The sequence below is a fragment of the Penicillium crustosum genome (genome assembly GCF_028827405.1).
Source record: "Penicillium crustosum strain IBT 35664 chromosome Unknown utg000004l_segment0_segment0, whole genome shotgun sequence".
Lineage (NCBI taxonomy): Eukaryota > Fungi > Ascomycota > Eurotiomycetes > Eurotiales > Aspergillaceae > Penicillium > Penicillium crustosum.
Genome location: NW_026623125.1, coordinates 1,596,038 through 1,617,299, shown reverse-complemented (window position 1 = coordinate 1,617,299; position 21,262 = coordinate 1,596,038). Strand labels below are relative to the sequence as shown.

General features: G+C 48.5%; 6 protein-coding genes across 6 annotated transcripts; 1 reads left to right on the top strand and 5 right to left on the bottom strand.

The window, feature by feature from the left end:
• Positions 1–206: 206 nt before the first annotated feature.
• Positions 207–2,198, top strand: N7487_009676 (sugar porter family MFS transporter; the record flags this gene model as incomplete). The annotated part of the gene is made up of 4 exons (XM_056877406.1): positions 207–530; positions 626–882; positions 945–1,368; positions 1,434–2,198. The coding sequence occupies 4 exons, from the start codon at positions 207–209 to the stop codon at positions 2,196–2,198; spliced, it is 1,770 nt and encodes a 589-aa protein (XP_056725986.1).
• A 554-nt stretch (positions 2,199–2,752) lies between these two features.
• Positions 2,753–3,496, bottom strand: N7487_009675 (uncharacterized protein; the record flags this gene model as incomplete). Its single annotated transcript, XM_056877405.1, has 1 exon — positions 2,753–3,496. The coding sequence occupies one exon, from the start codon at positions 3,494–3,496 to the stop codon at positions 2,753–2,755; it is 744 nt and encodes a 247-aa protein (XP_056725985.1).
• Positions 3,497–4,479: 983 nt separating this feature from the next.
• N7487_009674 (putative YT521-B-like splicing factor) lies at positions 4,480–6,493 on the bottom strand (the record flags this gene model as incomplete). The annotated part of the gene is made up of 4 exons (XM_056877404.1): positions 4,480–4,968; positions 5,024–5,643; positions 5,732–6,343; positions 6,436–6,493. The coding sequence occupies 4 exons, from the start codon at positions 6,491–6,493 to the stop codon at positions 4,480–4,482; spliced, it is 1,779 nt and encodes a 592-aa protein (XP_056725984.1).
• A 4,487-nt stretch (positions 6,494–10,980) lies between these two features.
• Positions 10,981–14,726, bottom strand: N7487_009673 (putative ARF GTPase activator (Csx2); the record flags this gene model as incomplete). Its single annotated transcript, XM_056877403.1, has 4 exons — positions 14,520–14,726; positions 14,332–14,462; positions 12,416–14,262; positions 10,981–12,367 (listed from the first exon to the last, which is right to left on the bottom strand). The coding sequence occupies exons 1-4, from the start codon at positions 14,581–14,583 to the stop codon at positions 10,981–10,983; spliced, it is 3,429 nt and encodes a 1,142-aa protein (XP_056725983.1). The 5' UTR covers positions 14,584–14,726.
• Positions 14,727–15,270: 544 nt separating this feature from the next.
• Positions 15,271–17,186, bottom strand: N7487_009672 (C2 domain protein; the record flags this gene model as incomplete). Its single annotated transcript, XM_056877402.1, has 3 exons — positions 15,271–16,365; positions 16,418–16,506; positions 16,527–17,186. The coding sequence occupies 3 exons, from the start codon at positions 17,184–17,186 to the stop codon at positions 15,288–15,290; spliced, it is 1,827 nt and encodes a 608-aa protein (XP_056725982.1). The 3' UTR covers positions 15,271–15,287.
• A 607-nt stretch (positions 17,187–17,793) lies between these two features.
• Positions 17,794–20,714, bottom strand: N7487_009671 (DNA repair protein RAD16; the record flags this gene model as incomplete). The annotated part of the gene is made up of 3 exons (XM_056877401.1): positions 17,794–18,471; positions 18,492–19,748; positions 19,800–20,714. The coding sequence occupies 3 exons, from the start codon at positions 20,712–20,714 to the stop codon at positions 17,794–17,796; spliced, it is 2,850 nt and encodes a 949-aa protein (XP_056725981.1).
• Between the last annotated feature and the right edge of the window lie 548 nt (positions 20,715–21,262).

The following is a 21,262-nucleotide window of genomic DNA, read 5'->3' as shown; positions in this document are numbered from 1 at the left end:
GTGTTCCGGATGTGGCAATATGACGATGCAAAGACATTTGACCTCAACCAGATCTTTATAATGTGCAAGCCAACCTTGGGCACAGCCCTATTTTCCGGACCTCTTTAACGCTAAATCCTCTCTCCCCTAACCAACCCAAATCTGGAATAACACATGAAACTGTATATTCTACATATTGTATACAACTCCAATCTCCCATCTCCAGGATGAAAATCCCATTCCTCAACAAGCTTAGCGGTGGAGGGACAGGGACCAAGTCTCCGCCGCTGACGGACTTGTCGGGAGAGTCAGCGATCATAGATCGCGAGAAAAGAGGCAGCACCATGGACGAGTCGCGTGTGCCGTGGGTGACCTGGAGGTCTGTGTTGCTAGGCGCCTTTGTCTCGATTGGTGGTATCATTTTCGGATATGATACTGGCCAGATCTCGGGCTTTTTGGAGATGCATAACTTCAAGCAGCGGTTTGCGCAGCTGAAACCTGATGGAACGTATAGTTTTAGCAATGTCCGGTCTGGATTGATTGTTTCCATGGTGAGTGGATATCGTTGCATATCTTTGAAAAAAGGAAAAAAGAAAAGAAAAAAAAAAAAACGGATATGAATGTGAGAAAAGCTAACGCTTTCCAGCTCTCCATCGGTACCTTGATAGGAGCTCTCCTCGCCGGACCATTGACCGACCGAATTGGCCGAAAATGGTCCATCTTCTTCTGGTGTATCATCCTCCATGTCGGACTGATCATCCAGATCTCCTCACCAGCAGGAAAATGGTACCAGTTCATGATGGGACGATTCATAACCGGATTCGGCGTGGGAGCCTGCTCACTGCTGGTGCCCATGTACCAGGGTGAGATTTCACCACGACACATCCGAGGAGCGATGGTGTGGTAAGTAGTACCCTAACAGTCAATATTACAATATACCCACCATAACCCTAACACTCTCCCAGCTCCTACCAATTATTCGTAACACTGGGCATCTTCGTCGCATACTGTATCAACTTTGGTACAGAGAGCATGGACAACACCGCCTCTTGGAGAATCCCACTCGGGATCACATTCCTGTGGGGTCTTGTCCTTGGTCTTGGTATCCTCTTCTTCCCGGAGAGTCCTCGATTCGACTACCGCAATGGCCGTGTGGACCGCGCCCGACGCACCATGTCGAAACTGTATGGTATACCCGAGAACCATCGGGTCATCGTGCATGAGATTGCCGAAATCCAGGAACAGCTGGATGCCGAGCAGGGGGCACGGGGCGGGATCCGCGGGTGGCTTGAGATGTTCCAGGCGCCGCGCATGGCATACCGTATCATACTTGGTGTTGTGCTTCAAGCTCTGCAGCAGCTGACCGGTGCCAACTACTTCTTCTACTACGTGAGTGTTTCTTTTAAAAAAAGGATGTAACGTAATCCCTGTCGAGCTTGCCTAATATGATATAGGGAACGGTTATCTTCAACGGAGCAGGAATCGACAACACATACGTGACGCAGATGATCCTGGGCGGAGTGAACTTCGGTACGACATTCGGTGGCCTATACGTCATCGAGCACTTCGGACGACGCAAGTCTCTGATCGCAGGCGGGATCTGGATGTTCATCTGCTTTATGGTATTTGCGTCAGTGGGCCACTTCTCACTTGATGTTCACACGCCGCGTAACACGCCTGGAGCGGGTAAAGCAATGGTTGTATTTGCTTGCCTGTTCATCACTGGGTTTGCCATGACGTGGGGCCCGATGGTGTGGGCTATTGTGGCCGAGCTGTATCCATCGCGGTACCGAGCGCGGGCGATGGCGATGGCGACTGCGTCGAACTGGCTGTGGAATTTCCTGATTGGATTCTTCACACCATTTATCACTGGTGATATCGACTTTGCATATGGATATGTGTTTGCCGGGTGCCTGTTCTTCGCGGTCATTATAGTTTACTTCTTCGTCATCGAGGGCAAGGACAAGACACTTGAGGAGATGGATATGATGTATGTGATGCGTGTACCGCCGTGGAAGAGCAGCAAGTGGAAGCCACCGGAGCCGGAGAATCGGCTCACGACCGATCAGCTTATGGATCGGAAGGTTGCGAAGAAGTATAACAAGGAAGAGGAAGGCGCGGAGAGCAGGAAGCAGACGGAGGGGGTGCCTGGGCATTCACATGCTGAGACTGCTGAGGGTGCAGATGATGCTGGGACCGGACCTTCGCATCTCTCCTGAGGATTAACCTTGGGGTGACATTTGGTGACACCAAGAGTTGAAGTGGTGGGCTGTATATGGACCGAGAGAAAGCTTGTGTGATGTTGGGCGAACATACCATACAGGGGTAGGGAGTTCAGTGTATATATACTGAAACGAATGGAAGATATATAGAGTACTCCAAAATACAATTCATGGTCCAAGAACCAGTGATCAGTGGGTGTCAATTTGGTAGTCATATAATAATAAAAAGTATCCGCATCACCAGGATGGAATGGGTAAGGAAAAGGCTCAGAAACATATAAAAACGCCAATCCCAGGGCTGGAAAAAAAAAGAGAAAAAAAGACAAGTTGATGATCCACCATGGATCATTTTGGTACATATCCCACGTATTTGTAGAAAGAGGAAAGAGTTGGGAAGACACATCAAGAGGATGGGAACCCAGAATGATACAAGTCTGATGAGAAATTTGGCATCCAATGCAGAAAAAGTAAAAGCAAAAAAGAAAGAAGCCAGAGAAGCCAAATAGCACCGATTAGGATATACTTCCCTCTGAAAAGGCGACGAGAAATCTCTAATCCATAAAGTCACCTCTCAAGATCTTCTCCTGGAAGAAATCCGGCTTATTCTGCTTAGGCTGACGGGGCATTTCCCGGCTAGGCTGCTCCATCGACGCGATGGAAGCGGCACGCTGGTGGTGACCGGTAGAACGCTGGGCTGCCTGTGGGGAGACAGGGCTGCCGAGGGAAGGGGCACGCTCGGCACGAGACCGGAGGGCCTCTGACCAGTTAAAGCCTTCGCCTAAGGGTCGGCGTGATGCGTTAGATCTCTCATCCTGAGGAGAGGTTGAAGTACTTGCGGAAGAACGGGTAGTAACAATGGCCGAACCGGCCGGAGGGGAACGGCGCGCGCCTACGGCAGATGGAGGGGGGTAATTTCTACCATTGCCTATGCTTCCTGCACGAACATCACGCAGGGCCTGTGCCCCAAAGGAGACACGTCTCCCGAACTGCGAGCTAGGCGAGGTTCCCGTTACTTGGTCGTCCTCGAGGGCGTCTTCGGCTGGAATGTTGGAGCCCATTGAGCTAGATAGGCTACCTCGACGGAAGTTGCGGTTGCCACCAAAGGCGGATACCTGAGTGGGGGAACCAGAGAGGCCTAGCGTGGTGATTGACAGCCGACGCTGGTTGGGCTGTTGATTTGCACCCTGGGTGTTGGATGGGTTGCTCGGCTTGGAGAAGATGTCGGCGATGGAACCACGACGTCGACGGTTCTCTGCATGTGGGACCGAGATGGGGGAGGTGGGATCGTTGGACATTGTCAGATGAAGAAGGGTCTGAACTGAGAGCAGGAAAATGCGGACGGACTAGCCGCCCTTTTCATATAATGGAAGATTGGAGGATGGAATAAGATCAAAGTGACGAGAATGGTCTCAGCACTTGGAAGGGGGGGAGGGTGGAATGATGGTGGGGGTTCTTGATTTGAGGAAAGATTGAAAGATTGAAAAAGGGCTCAGATGTTAGATGGAATGTAATGAAAGAAGGGATAAGCTAGAGAATAAGTTAGAAGTTCTGAAGTTGGAAGGAGAGAAGAAGAAGAAGAGGGGGGGAGAATATACGCTCACCGAAAGGCAGAAGAAAGCTAAGCATCCGATTTTCTGGGGAAAGTGGCGCTAAGTGGAGAGTGGTGATGTCGATGGGCTGACTAAGCAGTCCGTTTTGGGTTCGATTTCGATTGGCCATGTACTTGGGACTTTTATTTACTTGAGTTGGTTATGGCTGGTTATAGTTGGTTATAATTGGTTTGTTATTAATTTGTTATTAATTGTATACTTTACTCTTGGCATGTTGTGAAGTTTATATAAGATTATATATATATATATATATATATAGAGTTACATATTGAGGTACATGTATAAGATACATCCATGGAGACGATATATCATGGTGACTTTCATTCTACCACCTATATAGCAAATAACAATACCTATATAACACACTTATAACATAGTAAATAGTCAACTTAGTTTATAGAAAGGGGGGGGTATCATGCAGACAAAACGCTAATCCTTGCAGAAAAGAGGGGGAGCATTCGTGTTCGTAGCTCAAAAAGTAAATAAATATGGACGTACATCGTGTATTGCTCGTTTCCCATTAAAAGGTGTTGTATATGCTAGATTTCCGATTTCTTTGCCGTTCCAGAAGGAATCACCTCTGTCAATGTCTTTATAGGCCGACCACGGACAAAAAGACATAGCAGATCATCCTCCCCAGTCAAGCCGGAAAAGAAAAATCAGGAAAATCAAGGCAAATGAAACAACTGAATCAGTTTACGGCCGATCGTCGGCTCGATTTCGGTGCCGTCACGAGCGATTTTGATTTCTCGATTCGCATTCCAGGGGTTACGGAGGCCACGAGTGCGTTGAAAAGGCACTCGCTCCGTCGAAATCCATTGAATGCGGAACGGTTTACCAAAGGTTTGACCTTCTTCGGGATCCTCAGGCTCAACGCTCTTCACGCTGGCGGTGTCGTTCTCATCTTCCGACGATTCAACTTCCCAGAAGATAGTACCTCGCACTGAATCATCGATGATTCGGCCTTGCGGCGCTGTCGAGGTCACCGCGGTTAGGGTCACGTCGAGCTCGTCGGGTCCACCGGGCGGCGGATCGGGCCGGGATGGCATCTCCAAGGCCAACTCCTCGTCATCGCTGATAGGAGACATCATACGCGCGTATCCAAAATACTCGCCAGATTTGTTGGCCGAGAAGATTAAATAGACGTAATCGGTAGTCTAGCCCCAAGGTCAGTTTCCGTCATGGCAGTACTGTACATAGGTATATACTCACCTCGAAAGCCTGATTCATCGCCGCCTCATTGTGTGACTGCGTAGCCCAAATGCCACTTTGCTTGCTCAGCTCAAGATCTTCCACCGTCAAGCTTTTAACAATAAAGTACCGATCTACCAGTCGGGCCGGGGGCGGATAGTTCCCTGTAACAGGCGCGGCCGAGCTGAGCTCCGGTGCGATGGAATGGTCCTCACCCGGGTCGGTAGCAATAGTAGGAGCTGTAGCCGTAGACGTAGCAATATCCTCCAATCTTGGTCGGAGAGTATGATTCACTGCAGAAGCTGCCAACCCTACAGATCCAGATCCAGGGGCAGTGAACCCCTTTCGCAATCGGCAGACAACACGCACGCCCTGGAATCGAGAGTCGTGGAATCTCGCCAACGCCGCGACACAGGCGGCAGCCGACTTATAGTTCACGAACGCACAATTACTCTTGGAAATCAGGAACACACTTTCGATGTCGTGTGTTGCGTCTTGTGAGAAATGATCCTTGAGATCTACGACATTGGCGCCTGGGGGAAGGTTTCCAACCCAGAGCGCATGGCCGGATTGCTTTGGTTTTCGGGGTGGTCCTCGTGGGGTACTCGGAGCGGTCGGGGATGGTTGCGAAGGGGATCTGTCTTTGGATGAATTGTAAGTTAGAAACGGACTCTAAGAGCGAAGTCCGAGAAAGGGGGGAAGGAAAAGGGAAGAAAAAAAAGAGCTCACCGGAGAGCAGTGGTTGGGGTTGGGGCACTAATTTCATGGGATTTGATCCATCCACGATGGTTTTTGAGACATCATATTCTAGATCGGCCATTCGTTTATCGACTTCTTTGCGCAAAGAGCCCGGTTTCGTTGGTGAGCTTGTGTTAGTGCGGATTGGAGATGCAGTCTGGGGCATTGGGCCGACAGGAAGTATCCCATGTCCATAAGGGGCAGGGTATGGCGAATGAGGGTAATACCCCGAGCCATATGGGGATATTTGTCCGGGACTGAGGTTTTGCATTTGGGTTCCATGCGGCTGGTAATGAGTTCCATGTTGAACGGGGCCTGGGTGTTGAGGGATCGCATACGGCGGATAAGCTGGGTAAGGCATGCCGTACGCCATGCCTCCGGTGTTGTGTCCATACGGAGCCATTGGCATGGGATACATCATGCCTTGTCCTTGGGCTGTCGGGTACTGATGCATTGACTGATCATAGCCCTGAGGATGATGACCGGGAAGGAAGTATCCCATGTTGCCCATATTTAGAGGAGAATGGGGGGTTCCATATCGAGCTTCTGCAAAGCTGGAATGGTGTCTGACATTGGGAGGTCGCGCTGAAGTAGGAGATGTAGCTGCGAAGAGATTTAGTCACTAGACCACGCTTGGACACCTATTTTTTTTTTCTCTTTTTCTTTTTCTTTTTTTGAAAAGAGCAAGGACTAACCCTGTTCTGATATCGGGGCAGTCCCGCCGGCTGTCTTGTCTGGAGGAACATTGCCCATGGGGTCGTTGATGAAACCTTCAATTGCAATCTTTTGAAACTACTTTATAGATTTAGTGCCTGTATAGCATGGACACATGTTACTCGAGATCTTACCTATAAATCCAGTAGCCCAAGGCCACTGAGGGTTCTATCAGAAACCCCGGAAATCCCACAGATGCAAGTAAAACCCGATAGAAAAGGATAGAGAAGGAAAGAAAAGAATGGAATAGGACAGAATATTGTAGAAGAAAAGATATAGAGATCAAGAAAGAACCCAAGCTATGCAAGTCAGTTCTCTGGATCTATGAGAAAATCTCAATAGAATGTGGGTGTGGGTGTGTGTGAGATGGTTCAAGAGGAAATTGAAAGGGGAGGGAAAAAAAGAGAAAAACCACAAACACGCACTAACATCCCCCCTCTCTCCTAGACCATAAGCCCAAGGTCACAAAAGTAGGACAAAAAGACAAGGGATTATAAAGAAACCAGTGGATTAGGCATAGGAGATAGGGAAGCCTAAGGCTATAGCCGGATCAAGGCCAAGAGATGTCAAGAGTAGGGGGAAAAGTCCAGTGCCAGAATATGCCAGGAGAAGATACCAGATCAGGTATAGTGAGGGAATATGAAATCAAACCCCAAGTTGACATACCTGTACTTTGTTTCAAGTGTTGTGTTACTTTGACAATGGGTCTAGACAGGACTAGACACCAAGAGGGGGGTAGGTATTTTGGGTAAATTAGTAAATTGGCATTGAAGAGCAAAAGAGCCGAGGGGAGGCTGGTAAAAAGAGGCTAAAATAGGGTAGAATATGGAGTTCCCGGGAGCCTGGAAAACAGATATATATAGAAATATAGAAATATAAAAAGAAAAGGAGGCTGACCAAAGATATACAGAAAGAATAAAAAGAAGGGTGCCCAAGAAGGGAGCTAAATAAAGTGGAAAAGTACGGTATTTTGTTGAAGAGTGGCGGATCTGTGAGGGTCCTGGGGGTCTTGGGGGGTCTCTTGGAGAATTGAAGCCAATCAACTTCCTTGGCAGGTGCCCTGGCTGTGGCTGATTATGTCAATGGCTTCGAAGTACCTATCTAGGTACGTATACTAGGTATATACTATGAAGAAATAAAAAAGAAAACAAGAAAATAAGAAAATAAGAAAATAAAACGGGACGGGTTCGGGTATACTGTATACAGTATATAGTATACAACCATTAAGGGGCGTTTTTTTTATAGTGAAAAAATATATGTCCTTAGGGTATAGTGGCGATGAATATCAACCAAATAAGAGACTCGGGATTATTCCAAGGAAAATGATTTATGGCCCGAGTATCGTGTCATCGGTGCAGATGCGCACGGAAATGCAGACCACTCCAATTTGATTTGATATTTTTTCCCCCTTCTTTTTCTTCTCATGTTGGTAATGGGTATCTGGGCGGGGCCAGAATTGTTGCGATTGGGGGGATATTAATACGTTGGGGACCTGTTGGAAAAAAAAAATTTGGAGTGACTTGCACACCCGAGGAGCCTCTTGAGCCTGGACCAATAGTCGAATTCGATATCAGATTTGCCACTGTCAGGGAGAAGACAAAGGACCTAATGAGGGATGGACGTGCAATGTGTGGGATGAGCTCCGTGCAACCTGTACAACGGTACAGTATGTATAATATACGTCAGGCGTAAGGACAGAATGAGACATTAGACCCGACGTATAACCGTAAGGGGAAGGCAGAGACCGTTGGAGCCGGAGCTATTCTGGATACACTCCCACTAGGCTCGATCATGATCCCACCAATGATGTTTTCGATATTGCTTCCAATGGAGACTTTCCACTTCTTTTGGACAAGGATATTGTGATATTCTGAGTCCAAGCCTATTTCAGAGGCAAAAGGGACATCGGGTGCTACTGTATAGTGTGACAGAGCACAATTGCCTGATGCTATGTCTGGTGCTAGGCCATGACAGGAACTGAGAAAAGTCTCGATCATTGTATACTTTGTACGATGTACAAAGTAGTATTGACTTGGGCCGTTTCAGAGTATATGCCGTGAATACCGTACGTACCGCTGATGAATAGGGATCAAATGGAGCCTGAAAAAGAAAAAGAAAAATGGATAAAACATAAATCTTCACATCAAAATAGGAGGAGGGAAGTTTCTTCCCTCGAGATGAGCCAATTGGAAAAGAAAAGACAAGAGAAGGAGACAGGAGAAGAGACAAAATGAGGTGAAGTTGGATCCACTTGGTTGATTCATCGGCATCTCAGGCCAGCCAATCAGAGATGGACACTGGGGACTACCTAGGTACAACTGGCATCAGAGAAAAAAAAAAAACGACGGACTCTTCTAGGTACATCTTTTGGTGTCTTCTGAAAAAGAAATTATTTGAAAAACAGAGGTTGTAGAAAAGAATATTATAGAATAATTCTCTTTGATTGATGTCATTTCCCCAGCCATCATATATGTTCCTACTATTCAACACAACAGTATATTGCGAAAAGCTACCTAGGTATATCCACTATCCACTGCAACACTGTGGCTTTCTATCAAACCAATCAGAGATGTCAGAAACAGCCACAATGACTCTGGAGTTATTTAGGCATTCAGGTTTGAATTCTAATGGATACTTGTCTCCAGTGTCGAGTGTAAGGTACCTTGCATCCGATTAACCCGAGAATATCATATTTCTATGTTGTATGTTGTGCTATATACTATGTACGTCAATGCCTGGCTATTAGTACCAGAGAAATAGGAAAACAACTATGGATTCAAGCTCTGCTGTATACATTGAAGGTATAGTATATTAGCTCACAACCCCCGGACTAATTCTCCGAATCAACTTATATCCAACACTAACACTAAATTCACGACATTGTCCTGTAGCTCATCTCTCATACTACTCTGACCCACCATGTTGGAGTATACTCCAAGCGGACTATAAACCGGAGGTATCCCGAGAACAACATAAGACAACATAGACATTCTATCTACAAAGATCTACAAGATCCAAATACAGTACCATTCAATTCGAATAGTGATAGTAATATGTATACATTGACGATAGAGGGCCACTGACGCACCCTTGATGTAAATCCCATGTAAATGCATTCTCTCGAGTCATAGAACGGCATCGAAAGGAGTGGAGATGCAGAGCCACACCGAAGTGAAGAGGGAGAGGGGACCCATGACGTCAGGATCCATAGTGACACCTAAGGTGTCAATGTGGCGTCTTCCCGGGAAGAATGTCCGAACACCCGACCTTCGAGATAACCACTCACGTTGAACGGATCGCCAATTTATCCGACTTGGCTTTGTTTTCTCGACAGTGAGAGAACCCAATCACTCTGTACATCTACCCAATACTAAGTCGGACTTGTCCGTCAAGGGTGAAAGGGTGAAAGGGTGAAAAAAACAATTATTTTATACCGTGTTCATGTATCAGTGACTTTGTGACTGTGGGTTTCTACTACAATTTACAAACATGACTCTCCAATCACTGCAGGGATCGGCAGGGATCCAGGGATCCGAGCAGAACAACTCCATTCTCCATGTTGCATTGCGTACGGAGTACTCCGTACAATGGACCCCCCCTTCACAGCCCCCATGTCTCCATATCTCCATGTCCATGTTGTATGATGTACCGTAGATGCTTCTACTTTCATCTAGAAGATTGCAGGTCTTACCATCCTCGGCCACCGCTAGACGCCACAGCCCCACGGATTTGTAGTTCTAGTGCTATGATCGTTGGGATTATCATCAGCTGCCGGGGTCAGTGGGGAGATATGGCCGTGTTGGGATTGCCACTGTTAGGCAACTTCGTTCCCGTAGGTACAGTATCCAGTATGTTGTACCGGTAAACAATCGGTGGGTTGTGGTATATACCTAGGTAAGTATTTTGAGATAGGAAAGTGGAGGACGAGGCGAGGCGAGGAGGAAAAAAAAAAGGGGGGTAGGGTATGTCCAGTAGCTCTATTCGATATATGCCGGAGATAACTTGGAATATATGTAGATCGCTCCGCGATAGTAACCCTAATTCCTCCAAGGTCCTCAAAGCGCGATAAGTACAAATCGTCCGGAACGGAGATACACCACCAGAGCACAACTACATGTACATATAAAACAGAATGATCAGAACGCAGGGTAAAGGCAACAGACCCGACCCATATTTGAATTTGTCCTAGAAGACAATAAACCATCAAAGTAGTGAGCAACCATCCAAAAGTAGGATCGATATGCTAGTATCAAGAATTGACACGGAGAAGTGAAAAAAAAAGAAAAAGAAAAAGAAATCGCCGCCTGGCCCTCATACAAAGTAGTAGCCAGAATCAAAGAAGCCAAACGCGAAAGATTCTGACGAGAAACAGAAAACAAAGAGAAGGGAACATCAAAAAGTCATCAGAGGGGAATTTTTCATACGGAATCTCATTAAACACTCATATAATTACGATTATGGGCGGCGCGGCTGATGTGCTAGGCGGGGGGGGGATATAGACAAGATGAAGCGCGCGGAGGAGCCCTTTATCGATCAATTCCAAGCGAGGCCACTTTCCCCGCAAAGCGGGCGCCAGCACTTCCTCTTTTCTGGAGCTTCTCTCTGTCTTTGTCTCTGCTTTCTGCGAGAGTTGGGGTGTTGGACGAAGAGGAAGATTCCTTGCTGCGGATAGTCGGGAGTGAGCCCAGGGTATCGTTTGCAGAGGACTTTCCACCGAGCGGTGGTGGAGGCACGCTGAAGGCAGATGTGCGGGCGGTCCGTTGGCTGAGGTAGAGCTTGGCTGCGGGGGAGAGAGGGATGGATGGGGGTTGTGGCGGGATCTCGGCGCCGTTTTGGACTAGCAGCTCGGCGATAGGGAACGGGATGGCTTTTGCGCTAGACCTGGCGGCGAGAGTGGTCGGTGGGGCGCCCGGGGACGCAGGATCGGCTGCGGCGAGGGCCAGGAAGGTGGCGTGGGTGTTGCGGGAGCGATCAGTTATGTTTACATTGCCACGCAGGGCGAGGCCGTAGAGGACCCCTTGAATGTCGTTCTTTTTAATTGACGCGAGAAGTGTTTCATCAGGCGTCGCGAAGCGAGAACGTGGCGAAGGCAGATTCTCAACGTAGGCTCGGTCAACATATTTGGTAGTGATGAATTTCAACCGTTGCTCTCGTGTAGAACTGGCGCTCGGCTTGAGAGTTTGATCCAAGGTCGCCTCCCAAATCATGTTGCTGACGCGGTTGCCAATTTGCAGGAGAATCTCGACGATATCGTTCGAGAAGGAATGTACATCCAATGTGAGAGAGCGGATCTTGGATATATGCGTGCCCAGAGAGCGGTGAATTCCACTACATTCAATACAGAGAATGATTCCGAGGTTGATGGACACCCACTCAACCTTGGACGATGACCCGCAATCAGCACACCAGTTGTTACCTTGGTCTGCATCCCGTACAACCTGCAGAAGTTTTGCAGGATTCTCTTCAAAGGTGTTGCTATCATGGCGGACATAGCCCGGACGCGCACCGACTGTTGTTCGACGGATGACGCCAGCGTTGCTGCCTGAGCTGGAGTTGGAATAGGAATGGTGGCCAGACACAGAAGAGCTTTTCCCCGTTAAAGCGGAACCAATATCCCGACTGGTCGGGATATCATTCCTAGATCCGGAACGAGGTGAAGTCTCCTGACCTTCAACCGCACTCTGCAGTGCGTTGTTGATAGACCTGATCCAATTGGACATGTCGTCCTCGGAGGTGGCTTGGTAAATACGTTTGAACTGGGGTGTGATCACTTCAAAACAAAACCGTCGCTCCGCGTTTCGAGCTTCACGGACGGACGCCATGCGCAGATCAATGGGGTCCATGTGTAGATCCAGCTTTTGCTTCCAGTTGCTATACTCGGATAATTTTCCTTGGTCCAAAACAATCCAAAATCTGACGAAAATTAGAAGTTTGATTAAACATTCATGCGCTTGTACTTACTTGTGCCATGCTTGTTTGTTGATCCCCTTGGGGTCGATGTGAGAGCCTGGACGGGACAGTGCCCACAGAAGGCCTTCTTTCCGCTGTTGGCCACTGGTTCGATCACTTCCAAGACTGTTCTGTTCCTCAAGATCCCGGATACCCTTGAAGCGATTCTGGCCCGCATTACCAACCGCCGTCGAGTTTGACGCAGGTGGGTTGACCACTGTCGCCGATGCAACCGACCCTGTGTTTGCCTGAGACGAAATCGATGAGGTGTTGCTAATGACTCCTCGAATCTGGGAGCCTGTGCTATCAGCCCTACCAAGATCGACCTCGGTAGAAGGACCGCCATTGGCACTCCCAGGAGGGATAGTAGGTATACTTGTCGCACCGGCCACTACGTCGGGCTCAAGATATGGGTTGCTGCCATTTTCCAGAGCCCGGCGCTTCTCCTCGCGTTCTGTACGCTGGAATTGGAACTCCTTGTCGGCCTGATCTACCTCGTGAATCAAGGCATCCAGTTGAGGGGTCATTCCTTCAACCTTTTTGGCAGCGGCCAGGAAATTCTTGGCCTGACAACTTGCATACTTGGTGAGATGTGAGAGAACTTCTTGCTCTTTGCGACCTCCGTGGAGATCTTGCATAAATGAGGAGTAGTCAAATCGTCTCAGTTCAAAATTCCGGCGCTTGACTTGGTACTTTGAATCACTCTCGGCACGCTTCTTCTCTTTCAGCGAATCCTGTCGCTGGCCCAGATACCGACTGACATATGCATAATAGTCACGACTCTCTTCATCCCAGTCCTTCTTTTTGGCTTCTGCTTGTTTAATATCGTTATGATATAGCTTAACCAGAGGATCAATCACGAGTTTCTGAAGCTGCACCGTGTTGAGCTGCTCGTAGTTCAAAATCTGCCGAGCGATCTTCTCAAAGTAATGATCCAACGCTGGTTGAATAGCATTTGCATTGGACGTGGATGCATCATTCAATGAGGTTAGGAACGCTTCCATGGCCTCATTGCAATTGGCTTGTGCTAGCTGCGCGCTCTCGGCTTTCTTGAGTACCTTTTTTATTTTGGCTCGCATGTTACTTGTCTTTGACTCCAGCGCTTTCATAGTCGCACGGAACAATGGTCCATCCTCCACTCCGCTCATCTCATCGCCTGCCCGCGAATGTGGGAGGTCCACCTTAGCTGGTGGTGGGGGAGGAGGCGCGGACGAAGGAGGGGGCGGGAGAGACTTCTCCGCTGGCTCGGGCGAAATAATGGAAGGGGGCGGGTTTGATTCGGCATCGCTATAGTGAGATATAACAGATTGAGTCGATGAAATACGAGAGCGCGGGAAGACGGGTAACTCCAGCTTGGGCGATGAGATCAGAGGACTCGGCAAGGGACGCATGGAGTTGTGCACCCAGAAGGAAAAATGAGCGAGGGTGTTAAGGCGGTTGGTTCTTTGGTCGTAATCCAAGAAGCTGCAGCTGTTGCGCCAGCCGCCACCTTTGTCCTCTGTTACCTTCGGAGGCTTCCATCTCCATGACCATTCGAACGACACGGACGGGGTACCTCCAGTAGAGTAATCTCCGATCAGTTGGACATTAGAGTTATTCTGGAGGTTTGGGTTCGCATGGAACTCTCTTGTGATCAGATTATCTAGTTCCTTCGAGTTGGATGCGTGAGCGAAAGTGAGGCCCATGAGGTTTGTATCTGCCACCTCTGGCATAGTTGTTGAGACACCATTGACGGAGTTTGGGGCATTCCCAGTCTGTGTCTGACGAATGATAAAGGTGAAGTTGAAGATCAGCTCCTCGTCGTTTGACAGGCGTAGCATGAACGTCGGGACCGGAGCAGCGGAGGGGGTGTCGGGGTCCTATTTTTTTTTGAGGGGTTTTGTTAGCTAGATGACCACAAGCGTTCAAGCTGTTGGGCCACTGCGTACCTGAATATATTCGATGGGAGTATCGTCGCCGGCATCGCGCTTGGCTACAAACCTCGCCGCAGGGAACGCGTTTGGGGATAGGGTCAGAAGACGACGTCGTGGGTTGCTTATCGTGACCGATGCGATCGAGACTATTGAAATTTCATCAGTCTATCGACCAGAGTTTCCGATCCGACATTTTGACCTACAGCGATTCTGATCCTTGAAAAACAAGTTCCCCGCATCGTCCAGGCGGCTGGCAACATTCCCCATGATGGCGAAGGGATCAGGTCACGGCGCGAGAAAGGGACCGAAGTAGCGGGACCAATTGGCCATCGACGGTCTGCGAATCTGCAGTCGGATGGCCTTTGTATTGAAACGTGTAAATGAACCGAGTAATCATTCAGTGAAGGTGTCTAAGGGATGAGTGAGAGAGAGAGAGAGCTCAAAGATATGAAGGAGGGGGGGCGAAATCGGATAAATGCGCAGGTAACCACATCCCCCCGGATATAACTAGTGTTCATTTAGTTTAAAGCTTCTTTTTTTTCTTCTTTCTTTTGTTTCTTTGTTTCTTTGTATCTATTTATAAAATGTATATATGTATATATACATAATGCATGTGTGTATGTAGACTTCGTATACTCCGTATATAATTTAATTACCTCTTGATTATCTCTTGGTTGGCTCTAAACAACACCCAACTTACTACCTAGGTATACATCCACATAGAACCATGAGCATAGCCTCACTTCGGACTCAAAATGCTATAAATACATCGAATGGACCTTTTAAATATCAGATTTGTATTAATAGGAATAACTATACAAAACAGCGAAACAGCCTGGTATCAAAAATTAATCGTGAACGTCGTGACACTCGGTTCCAAACCAAGTACAATCGAGAATGATACGTGGCCCCCCTGAGAGACCCGAGAAAAAAAAAGAAACATGAACAAAAAAGAACAAAAACAGAATTAGTTAAATCGCGAGTTGACTGGTCCCATTCTTGGGGTCAGTGGTGATCGCACCAGTCGATACAGGGCGCTCACGGGTAGAGAAGTACCGATGCTTGTGCTTGTGACCATCGGGCTTCTCATCCGCTTCTACCCATCGCATCACCTGTCCTCGTAGATCACGCATCTCGTGGACTCGTCGGGAAAGATCGCCTCGTTGCTTGGATTGGCCACTGCGCTCATTAAGCTCTTCCTCTTCCGAGCTGGAGATTGACAGCGAAGATGCGCTGCTTTGCTGCAGGAACGTAATCACATTGCCTGCGTTCTTCTTGAATTCGCGCTGCTCGTTCTTCAAATTTCCCATTCGTTCCGCATCCGCCTGGCAGTCGAGGGTGGTAACATGGAGGCCGGGGAAGTTGGAGGAGATAAATTCCTGTAGGAGTGGTAGCTTCTCTGCGTTGGGACGGTAGGTTCCACTGTCGTTATCAATAAATAGTTCGTAGTCCGCTGGATTAGTCGAGATAGGGATCCCTTCTTCGGTTTGGTCCAGATCCTCGCCCTCATTGTGTTCCTCATCTTCCTCCACGGGAAACTCGTCCGTCGGCACCGTGCTCGATTCTGCGTGCTCGGCATTCTCGGCATCCTCGGCGCGCTCTGCACGCCCTTCAGGGGAGTTACGGCGATGGCGATGCTTGCGCCGCCGAAGGAAGAATTCACCCGAGTACGCAATGTAGATAGACACATCACTGTGCATGGTGTGCTTGCTCAGCATATCGATACCAAATTCTTTGCCGGTCTCGGTGAATCGGAATTGTCCGTCCAAGGTGAGCACGTAGGTGAAAATCCGCCCACCCTGGCCATAGTGTGCAAACTCCAAGAACTTCTGGGCAAGTTCACGGCAAGGCGTCTGGAATGACCCGTGCAAGGTAGTGCGATCGAAATTATAGATGCGCTGGTGTTGGTGGTGGAGCGCTTTGTGCAGGATACGCCCTCGTAAACTTTGCGCCTGGAACATTCCGGCCACAAATGGCTTGAACTCTACATAACGATGGTATAGCTCTGCAGGAATGGGGCCTGTGAGCTGCATCTGAATAGCTTGGAAACTATTTAAGGGTCAGTATACGAACGGCCTAGGAGGAAAAAGGGAAGACACACTTGTAACGACTGATGGACTTGCCACTGCCATCTTTGCTTTGCACCTCGTCCTTAATGCCAGCCAGTCGTCCGATCAGAGGAGAAAAATGCTTAAACCAATGGTTGGGACCAATGGTGTAGACTTGCCCCCTTCCGTGCCAGGAGTCTTGCCGAGGCATTCGATACTGGCCACCAACCAAGACTCCTTGCGGTGACCAGTCGCAAATGCCGAAACATTAGTGAAGACGTAGACGCGCTTGCTCCCAAAGCGCTTTTTAACCTTGAAGGACTGCTCCTTGAAACCTGCCCAATCCTCCGAGAGTGCAGGAACGTCGATGAAAGCGATTCCCAGTTTATCATCATGATCCGCGGGGTCCTCATCCATGAGATGACATTTCAACTGAAATCCCGAAGCGGGGACATTGGCGACAATCCATTCGCATTCCCACTTGGGGTTCATGTCCTTGCGTATGGTCGGGGTGCGGAAGCGCAGGTCGGGGTCTTGTTTATGGCGGGTCGGCAGATCGACTATCATATGCGCAGAGACGTAGGGATCGGAGGAGAAACTGCCAAAGTCCGCAACGGGGAGGTTCTCTGCGCGATGGAAGGTAATCTTGAGGGTGTAGCCTGGAGGGGCATGGGGAATAGGAGTGGCATCAAAGCCACCGGCAGGCTTTGACTCGTCATTCATAGTGATCCGGCGATGTATCTTGTCTGCCTTCTCGACGAATTTAGGGCCATATTTGTCGATAGGATGGACAGGCAATGACCGGGGCTGGGAGTCATCCATGGTGGGTATATAGGAAACAAATCTCTTTTCCCCCAAGATAAGGATAAGTTTCAATTAAATATATAAAAAAATAAGGGAGGAAAAGAAGGTGGAGAGGGAAGTCCAAGCTTTTTTTTTTTTCAGCCTTACAAATGAAGAACTGTAAGACCGTGAGACCGTGAGACTACGTACCTCCGTCCCCTAAGGCTCTAAGAAGAAAAGATGAGCGCAGGCAACAGAGATTGTTTGGTCTTGGGGTATTTTGCCAAGACTTCCAAGATTGAAAGAGGGTCCCAGATGACCTCATGGGGTGTTCCATCTGGTTCAGGGGGAAGACATGTCAGCCCTATATTTATTATATTTATATTACATGCGTTCTTATATTGTAGATGCCTAATACTTGGAATACTTGGAATTACTTGGAATTAAAGGCTGCCTAGAAGTAAAACATAAAAAGAAAAGCAAAAGCAAAAGAAAAAAAAAACACAAGATTCTAATAGTACACATAGAGAAATAATGGTCGTAAGGTCATGGGCATCATGGGAGTTAAAAAAAAAAAAAAAAATAGAGACGATTCCTTGCATGGAGACTGACGAAGGTGGCGTAGTGAAGGAATGGGTTCATGTCTCTAGGTGCCTCGGAAAAGGAACTGCATGTCCTCCGGAGTCAGTTTCTCCAATGCGGCCGCTTGATCTTTATTTAGGGTACCCCGGATGAGATTGGCTTTCTTCTCTTGAAGTTGAATGATGCGCGACTCGACCGAGTCCTCGATACAGAGCCGAGTGACCACGCAAGGCCGCTGCTGGCCAATTCGGTGACTGCGGTCAGCACTTTGCCATTCCGCCGCGGGATTCCACCAGGGGTCGACAATGAAAACTCGGGATGCTTCCGTCAGGTTGAGTGCCACGCCACCAGCCTTGAGGGACACTAAGAAAACTTCAACCTCGGGCTTAGTCATGAAATGCTCAATGGACTTTTGCCGCTGGGCGGGGGTCATCGATCCATCCAGCATCACGGTGTTGAACCCGGCATGGCGTAGCCGCCACTCGACCAGTTGTAGCATCGAGGTGAACTGGGAGAAGATAATGGATTTAGGGGTATGGCTTTTGCTGCGCTCCTTAAAGAGTTCGTAGAGGAGCATCTCGATCTTCGTGGACGAGGTCCAACTCTCCATCGAAATGCGGTTGATGATGGAATTCTTCTTGACAGACTCTTCGTATTCGGCAAGGGTGGGTTGGTCCAAATCAATGGAGAGAGCGATATGGCACTGTGGGCAGTCGACATGCTTGCTATCGTCTTGGAAAGACTGAATATAGTCCTTGGCACATTGGCGACAGAATTCATGACGGCACTGAGACCGGATGGCATCTTCTGCGGGGTCATCACAGACGCAGCACACAGCAACGTTGAACCCCGCTTGCGCCTTTTTTTCAAAATGAGATCGGGATGGTTCGCAACTTGGCGCATCTGCATGATCAACCCGAAGATGTTGGCATAGTTGTTCAACATGACACCCTCGCTCACGTAGGTATCGAATTTTCTGGTCGAGTTCGTCATGATACTACGGGAGAAATCTTGTTCGATCTCGCCGAAAAATTCATTATGCAACGTGATACGTTTAGCTGGAAGCTCCATCGACTTGGTATGCTGATGCTTCATGCGGCGGAGCATGATATGATCCGTGATGAGCCGGAGCTTGTCGAGTCCGTCTTTGCGTTGTTTCTGGGTTTTCCCCTCAATGATGGGGTTGAGGATTTCCTTGTTGAAGATTGAAATATGCATAAACCCAGTGTGAGAGCATTCCGTACAACGTCCCTCTTTGGTCGAGGTCCACTGGAGTTGTTCACAATCGCACTCCTTACAAAAGTAGCATGCGAATGGCTTGACTTGTAGAAAGCGTAGAAGGGAAAAGAATTCCCCAATCCGGTTCTGTACAGGTGTGCCCGATAGGCACCACTTGTAATTAGCCTCCAAGGCAAAACACGCCCTGGCAACTCCCGTGGTACGCGATTTAATACTATGCGCCTCGTCAAGAATGAGGCGGTGATAGTGCACTGCGTGGATGACACTGTCTGCTTTGACCATCGTTTCCCCACGAGAGAAGCCTTTCTCCTGCTTGCGGTGCATGGACTCGAGACTTGCATAAGAAATCATGACGACATCATATTTGCGAACATCAGCCCGGGTCAACTTTTTGACTTTTGGGTCGGAGTTGTGATAGACCAAGACTTTCAGCTTGCCATCCGTATATTCCTTGATCTCGGATACCCACTGCATCAAAGCGACTGGTGGTACGAGGACGAGGGTCGGGTCAGCCTGGGGGTAATCAGACATGATGAGTGAAACTGCTTGAATGGTCTTTCCCATGCCCATCTCATCGCCCAACAGACCACCCTTATATTGAGTCTTTTCCTGTGCCATCATCCAGTTCAAACCCTCTAGTTGGAATGGTTTAAGTTTCCGAGTGATGGAGACAGGTTGCTTGGCCTCCATTGGCTGGATAATCGGTTGTGCTTTGAGAGTATCCCACATGGTGGCAACTTTGGGATGCTTGCTCACCAGCTTCTTCCTGTCTTTGTCTACCTACGAGATGGTCAGTCATGTAAAGCCACACGGGGAAAGAACCCGACTTACACGGCGAGCTTTCCGCTGCTCTTCCCAGGTTGGAGGCAGATCTGCTTCAGAGTCGTAAAGATTGTCATTGAGGCTTTCCCCCAATGGACTGGGAGATCTGCCCTCGAGGGGATCCTCTGAGGTATCTGAATAAGCGCCAGAATCAAGTCCCGGTGGCTCGGAACTCAACGGAGAGAAGAGCACCGGTCTAGAATCTGGGTCCGAGTCGTATTCCAAGTGTTCATCAATGAATTTGTCTGCGAGCAGACGTTGTTCTGTTGTCGCGCGTGGATACTTGTATTCCTCCATTTGAAGGGCATGGGCCAGAGCGGTGTCGGAAGCCTCAGGATCGGGTTGGGCAGACAGAGCACCCGTCCGCCGTTTGACCGTCCTTTTTTTGAACGCATGAGCTAGTGGAACATCCGAGGCATCATCCTCCTCCACTAGTGTGGCCGCGGATCGTTTCCTTCCTCTTTGGGAAGTTCCTAGAGATAATGCGCTCGACTGTAGTTTCTTCACGCGATCAGCGGCATTGATCCGCGCCGAAGTCTTTTTCGCAACCTTGGTATCGGGTTCAGTAACTGCAGCACCAACGCTAGTAGCTGGGGTACTATAGCCCGTGGACGGATTCCCAAGTGGACTCTGCGAATTGGAGTCACTGGGAGATTCATTTTTCATGGGTACCACCACTGCAATTCCGCCCGAAGCAGGATTGTCCGGTGCCACTGAGTCCGATAGACCGATATCGTCATCCTCATCTGCCTCGGAATCTTGGATGACACGGCGAGATCGAGAAAGGGATGACCCACCGGCTCGCAGAGGTGCTGATCGACTTGATCGACGGAGAGGGGATGAATTCCTCAATGAGGTTTCACTGAATTGTGAATCATCTTCTGAATCAGGGATTGTAGTTCTAGGTCTCAGATTGCGCCTCATGTTGAAACTGAGTGGATATCGAGAGGTGGAATGATTGCTTTTAAGTGGAGGTGTGTGAAGCTAAGCTATAACGATGGGTCATATTAGTTGGGTTTGAAGAACATATGGAGTGATAAGGATGTACCTAGAAAAACGCGACTTCACTTGTTTGTGTTATGGATATGCGGGTAGTTGCTAAAGAGGAGATGGGATGAAAAATGGGATAAGGCGAGCAAGTAGAGATTCAAAATCAAACGAGATGAAGGAGATGAGATGAGATGAAGAGAACCGAGAAGAGATGAAGTCGGAGGCAGCAGGGTGCCTGGACCAGAAAATTTCCTCGGAATCTCCCGATTTTCCCTTCTCAGTTCCTCTTGTTTCTTTTCTTTTTTTTTTTAGTGGCAAATCTTTTTATCTTCATCTTCATCAATAGGAATTATCAAGAATCAAAAGATCCCTCTTGATTACTCTGCCATCTCCATCCCCTCAATCCCCCTTTCTCCATATCGTCTTATCTCTCAGATAAGACCGCGTTAAGTGAAACGCGAAATCGCCACGAGTCCAGTGAC